Source organism: Mirounga leonina, unplaced genomic scaffold, assembly GCF_011800145.1.
Source record: "Mirounga leonina isolate KUSES-001 unplaced genomic scaffold, KU_Mleo_1.0 Mir_151, whole genome shotgun sequence".
Taxonomy (NCBI): domain Eukaryota; kingdom Metazoa; phylum Chordata; class Mammalia; order Carnivora; family Phocidae; genus Mirounga; species Mirounga leonina.
The window spans coordinates 68,396,085-68,420,025 of record NW_023270377.1 but is presented as its reverse complement, the minus strand read 5'-3'; the positions used below and the strand labels follow the sequence as shown (position 1 = coordinate 68,420,025).

Below are 23,941 nucleotides of genomic sequence, written 5' to 3'. Positions count from 1 at the left end.
CATTTTAGTTCTCTTTTCTTGAGCAATTTTCTCAATGTGCAAGTATTTTCCCCAAATTGGCACAGGGTCAATCAAATCTCAGCACAATGCAATTTTTTCAAATAAACAAACATACAAAATCTTATGATGTTCTAGTAAGCACAGTACTAGGCAAAGATATAAAGACCAATAGGCCCCTGCTTCAGGAAATCAATTTAGTGAGTCATAAACACTAAATACATGTAATTGCAACAGAATGTGGAAAGTAGAGAGTGCCTTGGGGGTTCAAAAGAGAGAAGAAAGAACACAAATCATTCTGCTGTGAATTCAGTGGGCAGAATATTTCAAGCTGAGTAGGGAGAAGAGAGGAGAGGCTAGATGAGGAGTTAGGGAAGTACGGAAAAGGTAGCATTTGAGGTAGACCTTGAAGACTGTCCAAGATGGGGAAAGATCATTTTGGGCAGAAGAAACAGCACGAACAGAGATAGGGAGACAGAAAGCAAATAATATGTTTGAAAAGTATGGAGTAGTTCATTTTGGCTATAGCCTGGTGGGGTAATTCAGGCTAACACAGGAAGGTTTGTTGGGACCAGATAATATAGTCTTGAATTTTAGATTATGTTTTCTAAACTGAGAACATTTCTGTGCTGATTTACTTATTCTTGGAAGAAAATAAAATAAAAAACCAAAAGAGCAGCACCTATATTTTGCAGTCCTTCTTAGAGCTCTAACCCTCTTGAGACTTTGAAAATGAAAATTAAATTCCTAAGTAGATTTAGTAGTTAGTAGACAAGGTAGGGGGTAGAAGCAAAATGAAGGATTTTAATAAAATTCTCTATCAAAATTGCATGTGAGAGCATTTCTGTCTATCCACAACCACTCAAAAGTCCTAGATTTCAGATCCTAGGAGACCTCCTGCTTGTCCCTGATGTAAACTCTATTTTATTGGTAGGTAATCTGATTTAGCTTTGGCTTTATTTTTGACATTTCCTAGATCAAGGACAATCTAGCGGGATCATTTTAATACAATGACTATACATGTCACTATGGTGAATATTTGGATAATAAGGACTTTGTCTTTGGGAAATTGGAGATAGAAATGCTGTTTATAATCATGGAAATCGTAGGGTTATTTTAGCTTTACTCTTTGTTCATTTAGAGATGATGAAGTAAATCATCATTGCTAAATACTTTTAATATCGTTTTCAAATCTCCTCCATGCACCAGAAGCATTTCAGTATTTCCTATGGTTAATAAAAAAAGCTGGGTAACATCCAAGAGCAGATTTCCTTTAGATGTGACAGCTGGGGTGTGACTTTGTTATCAGACCCAGGAAGATGATATTTGTGCATGGGAATTGTGAAAAAATTGGAATTGAATACTCTTACTAGCACCTTATCTATATAAAGTATGTCAGAAGTGAAACTCTTGGAATACCACAAGTGCAAGTAAAAATGAAACCGGACACAGTAACTCTTTTGGCTCTATTTTTAGCAGACCCATATAATTGAGAATATTCTGTTTCTTCCTGTAGAAGTCTGAATTACTTGAAAACACCATTTTCTTGTTCTTGTGAGGTTTTTCTTATTAATCCTTGTGCTTCACATTGCCTGGAAAAAAGTTATATTTATAGTAGGGACCCAACAAAATTTCAGTACTTGTTTTAGCATCATAGATCCATTTCTGGGAGAAACCTTGGAGATCATTGAGCTTTGGGTTACTTTAAAACTTTAAAAATTTGAACATGTTTTCCTCAAAAAAAAGTAAGTAAAAGACACTTAGTGATGGGATCCTTTCCACACCCCACGCCTTTCAAAAATGATAATATTGATATTTATATTGATAATGATATTCCTTTACCAAACTCCTCTTTCTAAAAGGCGAAAGAGCCTGGTTTCAATGAAGTACATTGCAAAATGTGCTGCATATAAGTGTGTACATCTATTCCTATCCATTTATTTTTTTAAGATTTATTTAATTATTTTAGATAGAGGGAGAGCACGAGTGGGAGGGGCAGAGGGAGAGGGAGAGAATCTCAAGCAGACTCCATGCTGAGCTGGAGCCTGACACAAGGCTTCATCTCACGACCCTGAGATCATGACATGAGCCGAAACCAAGAGTCAGTCGCTCAGCTGACTGCACCACCTAGGCGCCACTCCATTTCTTTTTTTAAAAAAAATGTTTATTCAATCTCGTAAGAATTTGTCTATTGCAAAGTATAGAGGGAGGCAGTATAGCATAGTAGTTAACAGCTAGTTATCGAGCTGGACTCCCTTGTCTGGATCCCATATCTTCTACTTCCCTGGCAATGTTTATTTTAGGAAAATTACCTGATCTCTATTTTCCTCAGTATTGTCTTCTGTAAAATGGGGATGCTAAGTTGCTAATCTCTAGAGTTCTAATGAGAATCAATTGAATTAATCAATTAATACAAGTAAGGTACATGAAAGAGTGTCTAGCTTAACAAATATTTGTTATTAGAATTACTTCCACTGGAAGGAACTTACGTTATGTATATACACACATATTTAGCACATGCATATATACATACATACACATACATTTAGTACATATGTGTGTATACATACATATACATTATACCTTAATTATATACAGTATACTAAGACACTAAGTAGCTTGCTTGCCTAGGATTAAAATTGCCAGCAAAGGACAGGATGATATGGGATTCAAACCTGAAAGTCTAGCTCTAGAGCTCTTGCTCTTAACCACTGTGTTATACTGCTTAGGGTTACATACACTTGAATTAGGTAGCCAGGAGTAAGTCAGTATAGTCTAAATGCCAAATGGAGATAAGAGATGTCAAGGCAAACTGAAACTGCTGTGGAGGACTTCATGGAGGAGGTTTTAACTTACTTTCATTATACTCTTTTTTGGTTTCTCTTCCACTACAAAAAATACATGTGAAGTCATTAGCACAGTTCCTGCCATAGTGCTCAATAAGTTATAGTTATTATTGTCATAATCTTTCTGATAATTTCTTCTCAATCTCCCCTAGTTGGTGCAATCTATTTGAAAACAGTACTCATTTATACTCATGACTTACATTACCGACTAGTGATTCTTAATTGTGACTATGCATCAGAATCAAATATTTAGTTTTCTAAAAACATTGAGACACCAAGCTTATCTCAGAAGTACTAGTCTATGGAGATAGAATCCAGGCTTCTACATTTACAAAAAGCTTTCCATGTGAATCTCATGAGCAGCCAGAATTGAGAACTGCTGCTTCACTTGGTGATTTCAGAGTAGAATAGAGTAGATTCCAAATCCATAGCTCAAATCTGCATCTTAACCTCATTCCAGTGTTTCAGACATTGCATTGTTAGACATCTCTGCTCATTTATTTTATAAATATCTCAAACTTGCTGTGTCCCAAACTAACTTACCACTTTCTCTTCAAAACCTTTTGTTTTCCATAGCATGATGACCTGATCATTTTTTTCAACTTTTTTTATCCTGATCTTAGATCCAATTACTAACCAAGTTATGTAGATTCTTTCTCCTAGGGAGTCTAAAGTTTATTCCTTCTTTCCATTTCCCATTGTCTTGACCTTAATATGAATTCATATTCATTTTTCACCTGAACTATTATAATAATTTTTAACTGATATTTCTTTTTCTTCCCATTGCCCATCCCCAAAGCAACCTACTCATTATCACTCAGCTACCTTAGTAGTCTTTCCAGAATGTGAACCAGGAACAGGCATTTGCCTACTTAAATTAATTCTAAGGCTCCTCTTACTTTCAAGATAATTTTCAGAGTTCAGATAAATGAGAACATACAGTATTTGTCTTTCTCTGACTTAATTCACTTAATACCCTCAGTCCATCCATGTTGGCACAAATGTCAAGATTTCCTTCTTTCTCATGGCTGAATAATACTCCATTGTATTTATTTTGTCCATTTATCGACCTTTGGGCAAATTAGGTTATTTCACTATCTTGGATATTATGAATAAAGTGACAATGAGCATAGGAGTGCAGATAGTTCTTGAGATCGTGATTTTATTTCTTTTGGATATATACCCAGAAGCAGAATTGCTGCATCATATGGTAGTTCTATTTGTTATTTTTTTGAGGAATGAGGAAGTGACATTTAAACTTAGCCATCTTTAGTTAAACTTAGTCTAAATTCTATTAGTTAGATAGAAACCTTTTCTTTTTTAAGATTTTATTTATTTATTTGACAGAGAGAGACAAAGCAAGAGAAGGAACATAAGCAGGGGGAGTGGGAGAGGGAAAAGCAGGCTTCCTGCCGAGCAGGGAGCCCAATGTGGGGCTTGATCCTAGGACCCTGGGATCATGACCTGAGCCGAAGGCAAATGCTTAACGACTGAGCCACCCAGGCGCCCCTAGGTAGAAACCTTTTAAAATGCTGTCCTTTTTGCATATAATGTCTTTGGCCCCTCATTTCTCTTTATATTTGCCTGGCTCACTCTTTATTCTGCCTCAAGATTTATTTAGATTAAGTATTGCCTCCTACTGAAACATTCCCTTAATTCCTTCAGAGTGAATTAAGTGTTTTTCCCTAATGTTCCTCTGGATTCCAGTATTTACTTTAAGTGAAGCACAATACATTCTATATTTTAGCCATGATTTTTCTTGTCTTGACTCTGAACTGTTTAAGGGCAAAGGCAGTGTCTTATTTCTTTAAAGCTAACACAAATACAGTGCCTGGCACATGGTAACTATTTAATACATTTTTGTTGAATAACAGAAAGGGGAATTAGTATGAAAAGTTCATGGAAAATATGACCTGGACACCATTAGGAATTCATATTACCTGAAGTATATAAGTAGAGTTGAACCAGACTAAAGTTTTTAAGTTAAATTAAGGAATTTTAGGTTTTATGATTAACTAATATAATGCCTTTGCAGTGTAGCATATTGACCTGCCTTCAAACCAGTCTCTACCCCTTAATAGTTAAGGGTTCTGGCAAAGTTTCTGAGCCTCTTTAAGTCTCAGAATACTCATCTGTTTTTTTTTTTTTAATGTTTTATTTATTTATTCATGAGAGTCAGAGAGAGAGAGAGAGGGAGAAGCAGGCTCCCCACCTAGCAGGGAGCCCGATGCGGGACTTGATCCAGGACCTGGGATCATGACCTGAGCCGAAGGCAGACGCTTAACCATCTGAGCCACCCAGGCGCCCCTACTCATCTGTTTTTGAGGATTTCTAATGAGTAAACGTCTGTAGAGTTCTAGCACTGTGCGTGGCACATTGCAAGCATTACAATGAACGTTAGTTCTTATTATTACTGCAGTTATATGGAACACGGAGAAAAGTCAGACAGCTAAGAGACTAACAATATCAGAGTGCAGAGTTAGAATTATCCAGTGATTGACCATTCAGATTGCCATCAGAAAAACAAAATTTTAGTTCTAATTCTAGCTCTACTATTGCCTTACTGTAAAGCTTGAATGTATCTGATTTTCCTCATACAAAAAATTACAATAAAATAGTATTAATGCTTTTTCACCAGGATGTTATAATCATTTGGGATGTCTAAAGAAAAAAAACCTGTCAAATTAAAAATAGTGGGGATTTATATCTTTTGAAGTCACTGATATCACATGCTTTTGTATAAGTTGTGCCATTTGCTTGGAATGCTCTTCTTTTTATTCCTTGTAATCTTATTTGTCCTTTAAGATTCAATTTAAGCATCAGTTAGTGGTATTACTGCATTCTCTCCAGTATAATTAATATGTATAATTAATGTATATTATTATATATTATTCTCTCCAATATAATTAATATATATAATTATATATAATATAATATATTAATATAATATTAATTAACAATTATAAAAATTATAAAAATTGAAATTGTTCTGTAGAATACGTGTGTGACAAAATTAGGAACCAAACACAATAAAATTAAGTGAGGATAGACACTAAACACTAAATATTGGGCTACAAGGCATTGTTTCACATATAAATTATGGCTTTTTGCTTTAAAGATGTGTCTTCTTCAAACCATAATGGCAATCAGTACTTTTCAGTTACTTGATGTTAGGGTAGTCATAGCTAACTGTATCTGGCTGCTTGCCAATCATTTGATTGACTAAGTCACAAATATTGTAATATTTCTGTAGAATTTGAAGTCTTATATCTTTCTTTGTTCTTCCTATTCCCCTTCCCTCCTTGAAAATTCTCTAGAAACTTAGAAATAAATGAGGTATACATATATAATGCATTTTAAAGTATTCTTTCCCAAGTTACTATTATTTTTTCCAAGTTACTATTATTTAAGAAAATAAATTCTTATATAAGCTTTCATGTATATAAAATTCATATTTTATCTATTAAAAGTACTTTTATTCATTGGAGATGACCAGTTCATAATTAACTGGATTTTCTTTTTAAATGTTTTCACATTTTTATTTATTTTTTAAATGTTGTATTTATTTATTTGAGAGAGAGAGAGAGAGAAAGAGGGAGTGTGCACAAGCTGGGGGAGAGGGAGAGGGAGAAGTAGATTCACTGCTGATCCCAGGACCCGGAGATCATGACCTGAGCCCAAGTCAGATGCTTAACTGGCTGAGCCACCTAGGGCCCCTAAATGTTTTCACATTTTAAATTACAAATGCAACTACTACATGGTCAATGTTAATGGATTTTTCATCTCAAAAGCAGGCAATTTAGCAGGCAATTGTGTTCCATTCTCTGGTCCTTTTTGTTGTCATCATGGACTTACGAAAACTGATTATTTGTTTAAAATGAGAAAAGCCTATCTTCAGTGTCATATTAATTCATTTCTTGGTTTGGTGTGTGTTCTCCAAACTTAGACTGATTTCTTTCACAAACTTCAGAAGATGGAGGAATCTGAAGTAGAGAGGAAACGGAAGCTGTGTTGTGTGATTAACAGATTTTTGTTTTAACGTTGTGGGGTCCTGAGTTTTCTCATCTTTAAAATAAGGATCATGGATTGGATGATTTTAGAATCTTCCCAGAAGCCATATTTCAAGTCCATTATTCTAATATTTCTAGTTTTAAAGTTTTTAAGTCTCTTTATTCACATACTTAAAATTATCTGTTGGGGGCGTCTACATTTTTTTTTTCAATCTTTCCAAACGTTGACCCTTTCTTTTGGACATTTTTCATCGTTTTTTCTCACAGTTCCATTATTTTCATCCCTTTTCATTTTAAAATCTCTGCTCTCACTTAGCTATTTCTACACCAAAGAATATATTCTTTACTCTCTGTTCCTTAAGTTCTTCCTTTAAGACCTTTCTTCATTTCATAAAAAAGCACGTTCTATCATTCTATTGCATTTTAAAGGAGTACTTTTAAATAACTACCCAGTTATGCTCACTGTTTTGATGCAAAGACAGTAATTTATCTTTATGCTTCGGCTAAGTTTTCCAGCATTTAATCTCTGCAAATATGAATATTGAAAAATTATACTTATATCAGTGAGGAATTAGATAAAAATCTAAGTGGCCAATACCACAGGAAAGACTAACTAAACTGTATGACATCACCCTTTAAAAATATGTAACCACTAGGGATACCTGGTGGCTTGGTCAGTTAAGTGTCTGCCTTCGGCTCAGGTCATGATCCCAGGACCCTGGGATAGAGTCCTGCATCTGGCTCCTTGCTCAGCGGGGTGCCTGCTTCTCCCTCTGCCTGCAGCTCCCCCTGCTTGTGCTTGTGCTCTTTCTCTTTGACAAATAAATAAACAGAACCCTTAAAAACAAAATAAAACAAACAAAAAATATGTAACCACTATCTAGTATAATTTGGAGAAGTATAAATATAAAAATATTTTCTTGTTAGGATAAGCTAAGGTATGTTGCAGTAACATCTCCAAAATCTCAATGGTTCATACAATAAATACAATAAATGTGGGTCAGAGCTGAGACTGGGAACTTCTCTTCCACATAGTCACTCAGGAATTCAGACTAAGAGAGGCTTAATGATTTTATAGCTGTACCACCTGGACCACCTGATCTCCCTGGTCTCTGCCCCTGGGAAGAGAGGAGCACAAAGAAGTCGCACTCGTTTTTCTGTTCTTTGGCCCAGATGTGACACACCATCACTTTTGCTTATGCCCCTTCGGTCAACACTAGTTACTACAAGTCCCTGAGAAATGTATAATATTTTTCTTGTATCCAGGAAGAGAAAGAGGACAACACAATATTGTGAACGTTGGTAACAATCACACTTTAAGATAAAAAATCAAAATATATAACTATGTGCATATTTATTCTTATATAGATTAGAGGAAAATGTAGAAAATTGTAAAATTTAGAAAGAAGCTTGAATGCCCTTTAATTTTTTTCCCTAAAATATCTATTGTTGCTACTGTTAATGTTGTTTATGTGGTATGTTAAAATTGGGAGAAAATGGCTAAGTTTTGAGAAAATGAAGCAGTATGTCACACAGTAGAAAGAACATGAATTTTAAAGTCATATAAAATTTGATTCAAATCCTAATCCTGTCTCATATTAGTTGTGCAAGTTATACTCTTGGGCAAGTCATTTAACCTATCTTAACTGAGCTTCAGATTCCTCATCTTTAAAGTAGGGATAAAAATATCTACCTTCTAAAACCATTGGGAGGATTATATAAGATAAAGTGTATTTACTTAACTAATACTAATGTAGAACTCCCAGGTACTATTTTATGCATGTTAGCGATATGTAACTCATTTAATCTCCGTAAAAACCATATAAAGTAAATACTGTAATCCCCATTTTGCATTTGAGGAAACCGAGACAGAAAGAACTTGCTCAAAGTCAAATGGTTAAGTAAGTAGTAAGTATCAAAACTGGATATGAATCCTGGTCGTCTGGTTTTAGAGATTTTCTTAGCTACTACTCTGCTTCCTCTTATGGACCTTTTCTAAGTGCCTATCAACAGAATGAGTTTAATAAATAAGAAATATAGCTATAATGCTAGCTACAAATCAGTTTTGGCTGTTTCTATTACATAATAAGTAGAGGAACAGATTATTCACATAAGTTTCTAATAATTGGAGTTTAGTTCTTCTCCATAGAGGAAATTCTAACATTCCAATTTTAGTATATGTGCTGCCGAAGTGAGCATGGAAATTCTAACATCTCAATTGAACATCAATAATAGTCTTTGGTCTTGTGAAGGGAATAAGTAGTTAAGCAAATATAAGAAGTTATTCATCTTCTTAAGAGAGTTGAACAATGCAGGGGTTGGGGTCTTAACCCCCATACACAGTTGAAAACCCATGTATAATTTTGACTCCCTCAAAACTTAGCTACTGATAATCTACTGTTGACCTGAAGCCTTACTGATAACAGAATCAGTTAATTAACATATTTTGTATGTTATATGTATTATATTCTGGAAAATGCTATTAAGAAAATCATAAGGCAGAGAAAATACACTTAACTGTGTTTATTGAAAAAAATCTGCATGTAAGTGGGCCCACACAGTTCAAACCCATATTGTTCAAGGGTCAACTGTATACATTTTTATTCATCCTTTGCCTTTTTCTCATTTCCCATTTCTAATTTAATTCCATTTTCCCCCATGTTTAGGGGTTTTAATTTTCTTTCTATATATCCCTTGAATTTTAACAATTTGAATTAGAGAATTTAAGAACACAGGTGTTTTGGGTTGGTTGGTTTTGTTTTTAGATCTAAAGGGGAAAGTAAATAAAATGGCCCTCTCCACTCCCTTTCTCACATTTTTGGCATTTGTATAGGAAAATCACTTTACTTGAAGTTGGTATTAAATATAACAGAAGTCGATTTTTTGTAACTACATCACTAATCAGGTTTCTACCACTTTATTAATGATACTGTAGAGCATATCACTAATAAACAATCACTGAGGTTAAAGAAAAAAATCACCAAACTGCTTAGACTAGCTTATTTTGCTTTTTAAGTATTTAAACACTACACTTTTCATCACTCATGGGTATACTCAAAGTATCTCCTTTCACTGCTTGTTTTCTTATCACTGAATTTCATCTTCTAATGTTTTATTTATTTCGCTCCTCAGTACCATTTTATTTACCTAAAAATATCTTGAAATTTTTCTGTTTATTTAATCCATAATGCCTTATAAATATTATTTTATTATCCCTATTCTCCGGCTTGGTTTAGTTTTGCTTATATTAGGAAATTTCTTTCCATCTAATTATTGAATATGCAAGCCCACTTCACCTATAAATCATTAAAATATGGACACTATGAGCTTATTTCTGTTTAAATGATTCATATAATTTACTATTGTGTATGTAGGCCAACTCAGAACTGTCCTAGTTTATGATGAGAAGGCCAAATACTTATGTAGTGCTCTAATTGTGTAGATTCTTACAAAGTTGTAAAGAACAAGTCCTTACTGTGGAAACAGTAAAAATTACTAATTAGGAGCTTCTGGGTGGCTCAGTCAGTTGAGCGAGACTTCAGCTTGGGTCATGGTCTTGGGGTCCTTGGATCAGCCATGCATTGGGCTCTGTACTCAGTGGGGGAGTCAGCTTGTCCCTCTCCTATCCCAATGCTCCTCCCCCTCCCCCTGCTCATGCTCTCTCTCTCTCAAATAAATAAAATCTTAAAAAAATCTTAAAAAAAAATCAAAACCACAGTGAAATACAACCTCACACCAGTCAAATTAACAACTCAGGAAACAACAGATGTTGGTGACAATGCAGAGAACGGGGAACTCTCTTACACTGTTGGTGGGAAAGCAAACTGGCGCTGCCACTCTGGAAAACAGTATGGAGTTTACTCAGAAAGTTAAAATTAGAACTACCCTACAACCCAGCAATTGCACTACTAGGTATTTATCCAAAAGATACAAACATAGTGATTCGAAGGGGCACATGCACCCCAAAGTTTACAGCAGCAGTGTCCACAATAGCTAAACTATGGAAAGAGCCCAGATGTCCAACGGATGAATGGATAAAGAAGGTCTGGTGTATATATATATATATACATAAATACATATATATTATATATATATTACTCCGCCTACAAAAAGAATGAAATCTTACCATTTGCAATGACATGGATGGAACTAGAGGGTTTATGCTAAGCAAAATAGGTCAGTCAGAGAAAGACAAATATCACATGATTTCATTCATATGTGGAATTTAAGAAACAAACAGATGAACATAGGGGAAGGGAAGGAAAAATAAAACAAGGTGAAAACAGAGAGGGAGACAAGCCATAAGACTCTTAACTCTAGGAAACAAACTGACGGTTGCTGGAGGGGAGGTGGGTGGGGAGTTCGGATAACTGGGTGATGGGCATTAAAGAGGGCACTTGATGTAATGAGCACTGGGTGTTATATGCAACTGATGAATCACTAAATTCTACCTCTGAAACTAATAATACACTATATGTTGATTAAATTGAATTTAATTAAAAAATTTTAAAAAAGAAAAAGATTACTAATTCTAAAATGTATACATATACTTTATCCCCTTCTTATAATTGATACTAACTGATATTATAAGTCTATAGTATATCAGTAAAACTATCAGGATTTGGGGTGACAGAAGTGGAGAAGGGTATTGATATATGGGAGAGTTATAAATGTTATTATCTTAGGTTAAAGCACAGATAGCTACATGAAAGCAAACCAAAAATGACCCTTATTTACACTGAAGTAGAAAACAATATAAAAAGAAATCAGCTATTGTACAACTAGAAAGGATTCTAGAAATCATGAAGTTGGTTTTTAAACTCATTTTTATTTTCTTTATATTTGTTTATGTCCTTCCGTTTCTTGTCTCAGGATTCCTTCTTGCATCTCAGACATCCTTTCTGGGATTATTGTTTTTCTGAAGTATATACTTTTAAATCCCTTTACAAAGGATGCCTTAGTGATAAATTCTCACAGTTTCTGTTTATCTGAAGTGGGTTTCTTGAATGATAACTTAGCTGGGTATCCACTTCTAGATTTACAATGATTTTTCCTTAGCATTCTGAAGATAATTATGTTACTGTCTTCTGGCCTCTATTTTTGTTAGTTTGTCATTCCTATGTAGGTTATCTTTTCTTTTTCCTTTGCTGCTTTAAGATGTGTCATTCTGCAGTTTCACATGGTATGTGGAAGTGTGAATTGTTCTTTAATTATCCTGTTTGTGATTCATTATGATTCCTGAATCTGTGGATTCATGTGTTTTATCAATTCTGGAAAATTTTCACCTATTATTTTCAAATAGTACTTCTTCCTCATTTTTTCTATTCTTATCTTCTAGAAATCCATTTAGGTATATGTTAGACTTCATCATATTATCCTCATTTTTAAAATTATGAATATTAGGGACACGTGGGTGGCTCAGTCGGTTAAGCATCTGCCTTCAGCTCAGGTCATGATCTTGGGTCTTGGGATCAAGCCCCAAGTTGGGCTTCCTGCTCAGCAGGGAGTCTGCTTCTCCCTCTCCCTCTGCCCCTCCCCTGGCTTGTGCTCTCCTCTCTCTCTCAAATAAATATATAAAAATCTTTAAAAAATTATCTATTTCATATTTTTCATATCCTTATCATTCTATGCTATATTCTGTGTAATTTTTTCAGATCTTTTTGCCAGTTCCCTAATTTGTGTATCATTTGTCCAGTCTACTTGTTTTACTCATCTATGGAGTTTTCAATTTTAAGGATTATATATAATATATACATATAATTTTTCTAATTTCTAGAAGTCCAACTTTTTCATATTAAGATTTTCAGTCTTGTCCTGGGTTTTAGAAGGTTTCTTTGCAAGCATTTGGATTGTTAGGAGAACAAAATCAGTAGCTTGGTATTTAGTATCCAGTCTTGCTCTGGGTCCAACTAATATCTTTCACCCTTCTTCAAATAACCAGGATCTTGTCTTGATACTTGTGACTGAACTACTAATTTGCCCCCCTTGTCTGCCTGACAAAGATGCATTGATTTTTTAAAAAATCAGCTCAAGTGTCTCTTTCAATGGAGTCTTTACTGACCTTCTTGGAGAAAAATAATAACTGTTATGGTTGAATGTCTCCTATATGAATTTCTTTCATAATGCCATTGTTGTTATACTTAATGTGAAGTCTGTAAGCTCTTTGAGGGAAGCAACCATGTTTTATTTATTTTTGTGGCCCTAATGATACAAATAATCATATAAATAACAATAATAATAAATAACATTTACTGAGAACTTGATTAGCAAATTCAAGAACTTTACATGTATTAATAAGTCAATCAACATACAGATTACATAAGATGCCTAAAATCACACAACTAGGAGTTATCTGAAACAACACTTAAATTCAGGTATAGTCCCACATACAAACTCTCAGTGTTTATCCAACACTGCCTTTCTCTTGACCTCCTAAATGGGAGCATCAGCAGCAGAGGAATAGCCATACCAGCAAGAACTTGGACCTGAGCACCAAACAAGCCCACGGGGATGTGTCAGATGCTTAAAGAAAGACACAGCAGGACAAATGAAGGAAGGCCTACAAGACAGATGGAGCCTCGTAGGACATTTATGAGCAAGCAACATGAAGAGAGAAAAGACAGCATGAAGCAACAATAAGGAAATCTAGCAGCCGTTAATATCATTTTCTGGGCACCAGTTGGGTTCATATGCAGAACTGAGGCTCTAGAAGGACTCTTAAGAAAAAGGCAGGAATCATCCACAATACAAAACAAATTGGGGGCATCAGGTGGACAAAAAGGCAGGAACTCAATTGCACAGGTATTAGTGCCTTTTAAAATACTATCAGCTAATTAAAACTGATCTTAACTTCTCAAATACTTTTTATCCTTAAACCATCAGATGTTAGGGGTGCCTGGGTGGCTCAGATGGTTAAGTGTCTGCCTTCGGCTCAGGTCATGGTCCCAGGGTCCTGGGATCGAGCCCCGCATCGGGCTCCCTGCTCAGTGGGAAGCCTGCTTCTCCTTCTCCCTCTCCCCCTGCTTGTGTTCCTGCTCTCACTATCTCTCTCTCTATCAAATAAATAAATAAAATCTTAAAAAAAAAAACCCAAAACCCCCCAAAAACCTATCAGATGTTAGGCCCAGTAGGAGAGAGAGTATTTTTTAGATTACAGTGTAAGTAATAATAATAATACTGTATGTGCTGATGAAATTTATCCTGAGCCAGAAATAACTTACCATTGGAAGGTTTTAATTTTACTGACTTAACTGTGTAGTCCACCAACTGGTCTTTAAGGTTTACATGGATGGAGTGTTCCAAGTAAATGAGATGAGAAAAATCTTGAAATTTTTACATGATGATTTAGTTTATGCCTACTTAGCCCTATTCCTCTGATAGCATTTTATTCTCCAATTCTTATCCTCAGTTCCATTTTTTTTCTTATATGCCTAAAGATGAAATAATGGGGTACCTGCGTGGCTCAGATGGTTAAGTGTCTGCCTTCAGCTCAGGTCAAGATCCCAGGGTCCTGAGATTGTGTCCCACATCAGGCTCCCAGCTCCGTGGGGAGTCTGCTTTTCCCTCTCTCCCTACCTCTCCCCCTGCTTCTGCTCTCTCTGTCTCAAATGAATAAATAAAATCTTTAAAAAATAAAAAAATAAAAATGAAATAACACATTTACTTTGTATAAGTAAATGAAACCTAACTGCCATCTCCCCAACTCAGTATTTTGGGAAGGAACTCAACTGACTGTTAAAAATACATAGGAATGGGAAAAGAGTGATTTATTGGGCTACTTTATTTTTTAAAAAATATTAAAAAGATTTATTTATTTATTTGAGTGAGAGAGAGAGAGAGAATGAATGGGAGGGGCATAGGGACAGGGAGAGAGAATCTCAAGCAGACTCCATGCTGAGTGCAGAGCCCGAGCCTGACCTGGGGCAGCATCCCAGGACCCTGAGATCATGACCTGAGCTGAAGTCAGGAGTCGGATGCTCAACCGACTGAGCCACCCAGGTGCCCCTGGGGTACTTTAGAATAAATGTTTCCTATGACTTAATTAATACAATATATAAGACAGATTTAACTTGTATTACCATGAGATAGTATAGTCTACATTATAGAGTAGATACCACACTCTAAATACCTAGTTTCAAAGCAATACCCTAGCAAATAGGTGGGTTTATTTATTTTATGAAAATACGATATGCTAAATGAAATTCAAAGTTAGGCTTGGCTTATGCTTAGATTCCAGTTTGGCTAGCATTTAGTGAACTCTTATGATACGTTAATTTCTGACGATGCTCTCACATCTCTTGTCCTATTTAATATAGCATAGTAAAATTAGAGATTAAATGGTTGACTTTTTAATACTTGTATAATACTTTAACTTACATGGTAATGAAAAAATAGCCTCTAGAGTAAATACAGATGCATAAGTTGAATATTAATGTTGAATCCAAGTGTTAATGTTCAGTTTTCTTAGTTTCATAATTTAAAGTAAAAGATAATAAAAATAATAAACACTTAAAAACCTAGCTCTCAGATCATGTTTATAAAATATGTGTGTCTATATATTTCTCCTCATTAAATCAGTAGTGGAAAATGTTTCATTTAAACTAGCCAAGATATTAATCCATAGACTGAGAGAGACCCTGGAAACTGAATTAAAAAAGTAATTTTTTTCTCCATCAGACTTAAATGGAAAAGAGGAAAAATTAACTGTTTGCACTAAAATGTTTTGTTTTGTTGCAACATAGAAAAATAACCAAGCACAATATTCCATACTTTTTATCGATTTTTTTTTCTATCTGTACCACCTGCTATATTCATTTCTCCAATCTCACACCTACCTTGATGTGGGAGTGGGGGCTGGAGTTAGAAGGATAATCTTATCAAAAGGCACCTTGGTGCATATGTGTTTGTTAGCTCACTTTGTTCATGAAAATATTTTATGATATTAAAGAAAATATTTTGAAATGGCAAAAAAAGGCACCTCATGGGTAGATATGTATACATACATTTCTTGAGTTATGGGGAACATTCTTTGCAAATGTAAAATACTCCTACTTGATTAATTATTCTATTTTCACTCCCTTTCACACATCTAGAATTTTATTCTATGTCCTCTTTTCATTTCTTTCAGAAATTAAGTATTCTTGACTTAGTCATGCCTATTGAGAGTTCTTTGATGACTTAGAGTCTTTCCCACCATTTTATCCTCTACCCTTCATTCAACAGTATTTTTTAATCGGTATTTCCTAGTCAAAGTTTTGTACATAGGTTGCCATTTTGATTATATGTCCATCTCCACAAAATTTAATGTCATGGATTTTATTCACTAAACATGACACATACGTATAGGTTAGGGTCACAGCAGGAAAGAGTCACTTGAAAAGGGGTGCCTGGGTGGCTCAGTTGGTTAAGCGACTGCCTTCAGCTCAGGTCATGATCCTGGAGTCCCGGGATCGAGTCCCGCATTGGGCTCCCTGCTTGGCAGGGAGTCTGCTTCTCCCTCTGACCCTCCCCCCTCTCACGTGCTCTCTCTCTCTCATTCTCTCTGTCTCAAATAAATAAATAAAATCTTTAAAAAAAAAAGAGAGAGTCACTTGAAAAGCATGATAAAAAGGTTTAATGAAGGGACTATTTTTTAAAGGCATAGACAGGATAAAGGGAAATCAACAGGGTTGATGAAATTCCAGGACCTTGCAGCAACAGAAAACTGTCACTATTTCTAGGCCTGAAGGCGCAAGATGTGGGAACAGTTAATGCAAACTGTCAAGATCTAGAGCTATAGGGGAGTCAGATGACAAGATTTTGTCTGAGATAGAGAAATACAGCTATTGCCAAATTATGGCTCAACAGGGCCTATATTTCTCGCTTCCACTTTCCAGTCTCATTCTCTCTCATTGGCTGAGCTCAATAGGAAGCTAGATTACAGGGGAACCTGGTGATGCAGTCCACAAAGACATAGAGCATGGTGAAGAGTGGAAAGTGGTTCTGTAATGGCTAGTGGAGTATATATGGCATACCATATTATCCTAATACCTAATAAAAAGTCAGAAAATGTGGTTGCTTTTTTTTAAATTTGAGTATAGTTGACACATAATGTTACATTAGTTTCAGTGATTCGACAAGTTTATACATTATGCTATGTTTGCTGCAAGTGTAGATACCATCTGTCACCATACGTCCCTATTACAATATCATTGACTATATTCCTTATGCTGTGCCTTTTATTTCCGTGATTTATTCATTCCATAACTGGGAGCCTGTATCTTCCACTCCCCTTCATCTCTTTTGCCCAACCCCCACCCACCTCCCCTCTGGTGACCATCAGTTTGTTCTCTGTATTTATGGGTCTGATTCTGCTTTTTGTTTGTTTATTCATTTTTTTTTAAGATTCCACTACAAGTGAAATCATATGGTATTTGTCTTTCTTGGTCTAACATATTTCATTTAGCATAAATACCTTCTAAGTCCATCCATATTGTCTCAAATAGCAAGATGACCTTTTTAGCATAAATACCTTCTAAGTCCATCCATGTTGTCTCAAATAGCAAGATGACCTTTTTTATGACTGTGTAATATTTCATTATATATATATTATATATATATATTACATACCATATCTTCCTTACTCATTTGTCTATTGATAGACACTTAGATTGCTTCTATATCTTAGTTACTGTACAAAGTGCTGCAATGAACATAGGGGTGTATGTATCTTTTCAAATTAGTGTTTTATTTTCTTTGTGTAAATACCCAGTAGTGGAATGACTGGATCATATAGTAATTCTATTTTTAAATTTTTGAGGAATCTCCATACTGTTTTCCATAGTAGCTGTACCAATTTACATTCACATCAAGAGTATATGAGGCTTCTTTTTTCTCCACACTTGTTATTTCTTTAACACTTGTTATTTCTTGCCTTTTTGATTTTACCTGTTCTAACAGGTGTAAGATGATATTTGATTGATTTGCATTTCCCTGATGATTAGCTATATCGAACATCTTTTCATGTGTCTGTAGGCTATTTGTATGTCTTCTTTGGAAAAAATGTCTATTCAAGGCTTCTGCCCGTTTTCTTTTAAGATTTATTTATTTATTTATTTGAGAGAGACAACGTGTGAGAAGGGGGAGGGGCAGAGGGAGAGGGAGAGAATCTCAAGCAGATTCTCTGCTGAGCATGGCCCAACATGGGGCTCAATCTCACGACCCTGAGATCACGACCTGAGCCAAAACCAAGAGTGAACCCTCAACCGACTGAGACACCCAGGTGCCCCCTTTACCCATTTTTTAATCAGATTTCTTTTTTGGTGTTGAGTTGTATAAGTTCTTTATATATTTTGGACATTAACCCTTTATTGGCTATATCTTTTGCAAATATCTTCTTCCATTCAGTAGGTTGCCTTTTTGTTTTGTTGATGGTTTCCTCTGCTGCATGAAAGTTTTTATTTTGATGCAGTCCCAGTAGTTTTTTTTTTTGCTTTTGTTTCCCTTGCTTAGGAGACATATCTAGAAAAATGTTGGTATGACCGATGTCAGAGAAATTAGTACTTCTGTTCTCCTCTAGGAATTTTATGGTTTCATGTTTCACATTTAGGTCTTTAATCCATTTTGACTCTTCTAGGATTTTTATGGTTTCATGTCTCACATTTAGGTTTTTAATCCATTTTGAATTTATTTTTGTGTATGGTGTTAAAGGTGGTCCAGTGTCATTCTTTTGCATGTGGCTGTCCAGTTCTCCCAGTATCATTTATTGAGGAAATGGTTGCTTTTTAAAAATTGATATGATAAATAGTTCTAGGGAAGAAAGAATACTGAAATGAAAATGAACTGCTCTCTCTTCTATTAACCCAATCTCAAATGAGATGAGAATTTTCAAAAGGACATGAAAAGTTTGAATTGTCTTGCTCATGGGATTACTGTTAGATTTTGTTTTATAAAATTAGGAAAGTTTATTTCTGTGAAGACTGTGCTCAAGAGTTATGGTAAATCAGAAAAATATATTTTTATACATTTATAGAGAGCTTAATGATATTTTCAAACAATTCTAGAAGAAATTGTTGATATATCTTTATCTGACTATTTTAACACTTAAATGTGCTAGCCCATATTAGTTGCTTTTTCAAGAGAGTGTACTGGTTCAAGGTCACTTCAGATGTGAGAGCTGAGCTAGAAAGCTCTTTTTTCTGCTATTGCTCTCTAGTAATTGTTCAGTAAAAATAATGACAGCAAAACACTTCCCTCTAAAAACTTTCCTTGGAGGTAGAAATATTCCCAATTTACATTTATATACATTTGTATTCAAAACACAAATGTCTTAATGTTTAGAAGTAATCATATTGTAGAAAATTATAAAATGCATTTGGGTTGTGCCAATTATATGGAGTTTGCCTTTAAAAAAGCTGGGGGTGCCTGGGTGGCTCAGTCGTTAAGCATCTGCCTTCTGCTCAGCTCATGATCCCAGGGTCCTGGGACTGAGCCCCTCATCAGGTTCCCTGCCTGACAGGAAACCTGATTCTCCCTCTCCTACTCCCCCTGCTTGTGTTCCTGCTCTCGCTATCTTTCTCTCTGTCAAATAAAAAAATATATAAAATAGCTGAATACAAATTCAATTTAGTCATAAGCAGGTTTTAATTGGAGAGGATCATAGATAATAGTATTTCTTCCTTCTTTCTTGGGAAGACATGGAGAAAAGTACTTAAGTCGAACTAGGAAGAGCAAACTATTACTTTCCTGGTGGAAAGAAAAACAAAGTAAAAATAGTTTAGCAAAAGATATGTGATATTATAATTATAATAATATGTCCCTACACTTAACATGAAAGAAACTTCAAAAATTGAAAAATATTGATTTGAAAGGTATAGTATTATTGTTTGTTCGTTTGGTTAGAGTCCTATGTAAATGGATTTAAGATGTGATTTCTGTGTGACTTAGTTCCTGTTACTGTTTCAGGGCCATAGTTTGTATCAGTGTTTTTCAAATTGCAGGTCACAGCTCATTTTTAAGTACTGAAATAAATTTAAAGGATAGTGACTAGGATTTTTAAATGAAATAGAATACCCTGGAATAGAAAATATCATACTGTATTGTTTATAGTTAGAATAAATGTTGGAAATCGGAGGGGGAGATGAACCATGAGAGACTATGGACTCTGAGAAACAGACTGAGGGTTCTAGAGGGGAAGGGGGTGGGAGGATGGGTTAGCCTGGTGATGGGTATTAAAGAGGGCATGTACTGAATGGAGCACTGGGTGTTATATGCAAACAATGAATCACGGAACACTACATCAAAACTAATGATGTAATGTATGGTGATTAACATAACATAATAAAAAAAAGAATAAATGTTGGTTTGTGAAAGTTTTGTTTTGTTTACATATATATAAATATGTGACTGTGTTGAATGTATATTTCTCACCATGGGTCATCCCCCCCAACACACAAATTTTAAAACATTGTTTTATACTATTTACTGGAATAAATCATCTTATAAATGTTCACCCAATAGTGTAACAAAGGTCAATTGTATTGAGAGGCAATATAATAGATTTATGTGTTCTCTCTCTACATGGTGATAAAATTTGTTCTGAGTGAGTAAATACATATGGACATTAGGGTACATTACTGTATTTGATGTTCAACAAATCCAAAATGGGACAGTAAAAAGTGAAATAAAAATTTTCTTACTGGTGTATTTGGGATTATTGCACAGCCTGGATTCTCTTCATCACACCCATGTTTACTCGCTCTTGGTAATAAGGAGGAAGGGAAGTACTCTATTAAAAATTCTTTAATAATATTGAAATAAACTTTTGAACTATAACCAAAGTAGAGGAATTTCAGTATATGTATTGGTATTAAGTTGTATCTTGGGAATTTTCAGGATAAAAGATCATGCACTTGATGTTTCTATGGCCTATCTGGAGAGTATTTAAAGTTATATAAAAATGCAAAACTGTTAAATTCATATTCTAGTTTCAAGTTCTTTTTTTTTTTAATCAATGAAACATTAAAATTAGGGCACTTCTACTTGTAATTCATATTGTAATTAAATAATCAACTATTTCCTATTTAGATTCCACTTCTACTTCTGCTGCAAAATTTCCTTTTATCTCAATATCCTAACATTAGCTACTGTGTAGAATTATCTTTTGTGTGTGGACAGTTTATATGCCATATAAAAATAAGGAGAAAAACCATTTTGTGTAAGTTGAAAATTGATTCAGGCCCTTGAAATAAGAATTAAATATTTTACTGTATAGGGGGAAACATCTTCTTATATTCTATATAAACCTTTCCATTTTGCAATTGTTTTAAGAGGCTGCCATTATGAGATATAGTGGAATAGTGCTTCTTCTGACCTCTGAACATGGATGCATGACTTAGCTTTTGGCATTCTTCCTAATAACACTCCAGAGGGCAGAGATACATTCCAATGTGACATATATTTGAATATGTCCTGTACATAGGATAAATGTGATTTGTAAATGAATCAAGAATAGATTGTAAAGAGGCTGAAACTTGCATTTGTCTGGTTCAGGAAAATTATATAAATATATAATTCTGTAGTTTTTTTTCTATTGCTATTTTGCTCAGACCAACAGATTTTTTAAAAAAGATTTTATTTTATTTTTTTTATTTTTGTGAGAGAAAGAGAGAGAGAGTGAGCATGGGTGGGGGGGTGGGGGCAGGTTCAGAGGGAGAAACAGGCTCGCTGTTGACTTAGCAGGGTGTCCAATGCAGGACTTGATCCCAGGACCCTGGGATCATGACCTGAGCTGAAGGCAACCACTTAACTGACTGAGCCACCCAGGTGCCCAGACCAACAGATTTTTAAAACTTTGCTAAACACAAGAGCAGTAGGCTCAGAATCCTATCTCAATTTTCATTTGTTCCTTCATTTGTAGTATAGGTTTCTTTCACTCTGATTTCAGACACTTTGCCCTGACCTGTCTCAGCAAATGTCTGAAAGACACAGGACTATAGGGTATAAAACATGTTATTCTACTTATGTTTTGCTGCTTGTGAAGCACCTAAGAGCTGATATTTCTAGGTTGAAATATGTCTGTAGTCGGTAATCCTACAGTTGAAAATACTGATTTGTAAGACACGGAGGCCAAATCTTTATCAAGATTATGCCTGGGAATTAAAAAGCTTTCAAAGAAGAAAGAGAAATCTATAATTTTTCTGCTAGTCAAATACTAGAACAGGCTTAGAAATAGATGTTGGAAGATTCATTCATCTTCAATCTACCTTTTCATTTCTCCTTTGTGTTCAGTGTTCACTTTTTTTTTTAAAGATTTTATTTATTTATTTGACAGAGAGAGAGACAGCGAGAGAGGGAACACAAGCAGGGGGAGTGGGAGAGGGAGAAGCAGTCTTCCCACGGAGCAGGGAGCCCTATGCGGGGCTCAATCCGAGGACCCAGGACCCTGGGATCATGACCTGAGCCAAAGGCAGATGCTTAACGACTGAGCCACCCAGGCGCCCCTCAGTGTTCACTTTTAAGGCAGTTTTTACATAGGTGCTCGCAATCAAAAAAATTTGGAAATAATCTGTATTTCACTTTGTTCAGTATTTTGTATCTTGTTCATTCCTGTGTGGTTAAATGGATTATACTTATCCCTCCCCCATTATTTTATTGAGTACCAAATGAGTGAGTGTATTGTTTTGAGCATATGTACAATGTTAAGAAGAGAGTCTCCATCCAGCCATTCTAAATAAGTAAGATATACATATGTATATACATACTGAATGAAGGTTTAATGTATATGATTATAATTAAAAGTTTAGTTTGAATAAAATGTATTATACTGAAGCAAAGTAATTAAAATTGTAGTTTACCTAATAATTGCTACTAATTGCTTTCAAGAGATTAGATCCCCCCAACCTCATTTTAAATGGCAGTGGAATTACTTCACCTTGCCATAGCATTAGTAGTGTTAATACTAATGATTTCCGTATTTTCCTTGTATAGTTCAAAATGTCATCTTGTTAACAAGAATTCTTTATCAGAGATAAAAATGCATGTTACTAAATTGTCAGGATAACTGTTTTCTGTTTTTCATCTCATTAACAAATGATGGCAACTGGAATGTATGACTACCTTTGATTTCATGGAAAATCAAATGACATTCCTTCTCTGAGTATGTGGTCAATTTAATTTTAGTCTCTTTCTTTTTAAACTAACACTTGATAATCAAATAGAATAGTTATGCAAAAGTAGGTTTAAGTGATTGAATTAAACCCCTAAAATACTAGATTATATTATTGTTTATTCTCTGAAGTTAAGAGAATATATGTATAGTAGTCCACTCTTACCTGTGGTTTTGTTCTCTATGGTTTCATTGACCTGAGGTCAACCATGGCCAGGAAGCAGATGATCTTCCTTCTGACATACCATCAGAAGGTCGATAGTAGCCTAATGCTATGTCACAGTGCCTACATTATTCACCTCACTTCATCTGATCACATAGGCATTTTATCATCTCATATCATTATAAAAAGGGTGAGTATAGTACAATAAGATATTTTGAGAGAGAGAACACATTCACATAACTTATTACAGCATATTGTTTTAAGTGTTTTATTTCATTATTATTATTGTTAACCTCTTACTGTGCCTAATTTAAATATTATACTTTATCATAAGTATATATGTTTAGCAAAAAACATAGTTTATATAGTGTTTGGTACTATCTGCGATTTCAGGCATCCACAGGGGGCCTTGGAAAGTATCCCCATGGATAAAGAGGAACTACTGTAATATCATTTAATCTTCTTTCTTCCCATTCTACAGAGAAATGATGAAGAGGCAGTTGTGGATAGAGGTGGAACTCGTTCTATTCTCAAAACACACTTTGAGAAAGAAGATTTAGAAGGTAAGATCTTTTTCCCCCCTTGGGATAGGTTTTGTTATGCTTTCTTAAAGTTTTCAAAGAAACTTCGAAGAAAAATCTTAAAGATTTCAAAGAGAAATATGAAATTTGTCACAATCTGGAGAAATGCATATGTTGATAATCAGAGTAATGGTGGTGGTGGTGAGTTGTGGATATGATTGCTTTGATGCAGCCTAAAATGCCAACAGGAAGACCTACAT

The 23,941-nt window shown here is 34.9% G+C and overlaps 1 protein-coding gene across 2 annotated transcripts in view; it reads left to right on the top strand.

Annotated features, from left to right (window-relative positions):
* Positions 1–23,941, top strand: part of SLC4A10 (solute carrier family 4 member 10) — a 223,040-nt gene that overhangs the window by 4,427 nt on the left and 194,672 nt on the right. For both annotated transcript variants that reach the window (XM_035007903.1, XM_035007904.1), the window contains exon 2: positions 23,642–23,723. In XM_035007903.1, the coding sequence (XP_034863794.1) occupies positions 23,642–23,723 (82 nt within the window). The remainder of the gene's footprint in view (positions 1–23,641; positions 23,724–23,941) is intronic.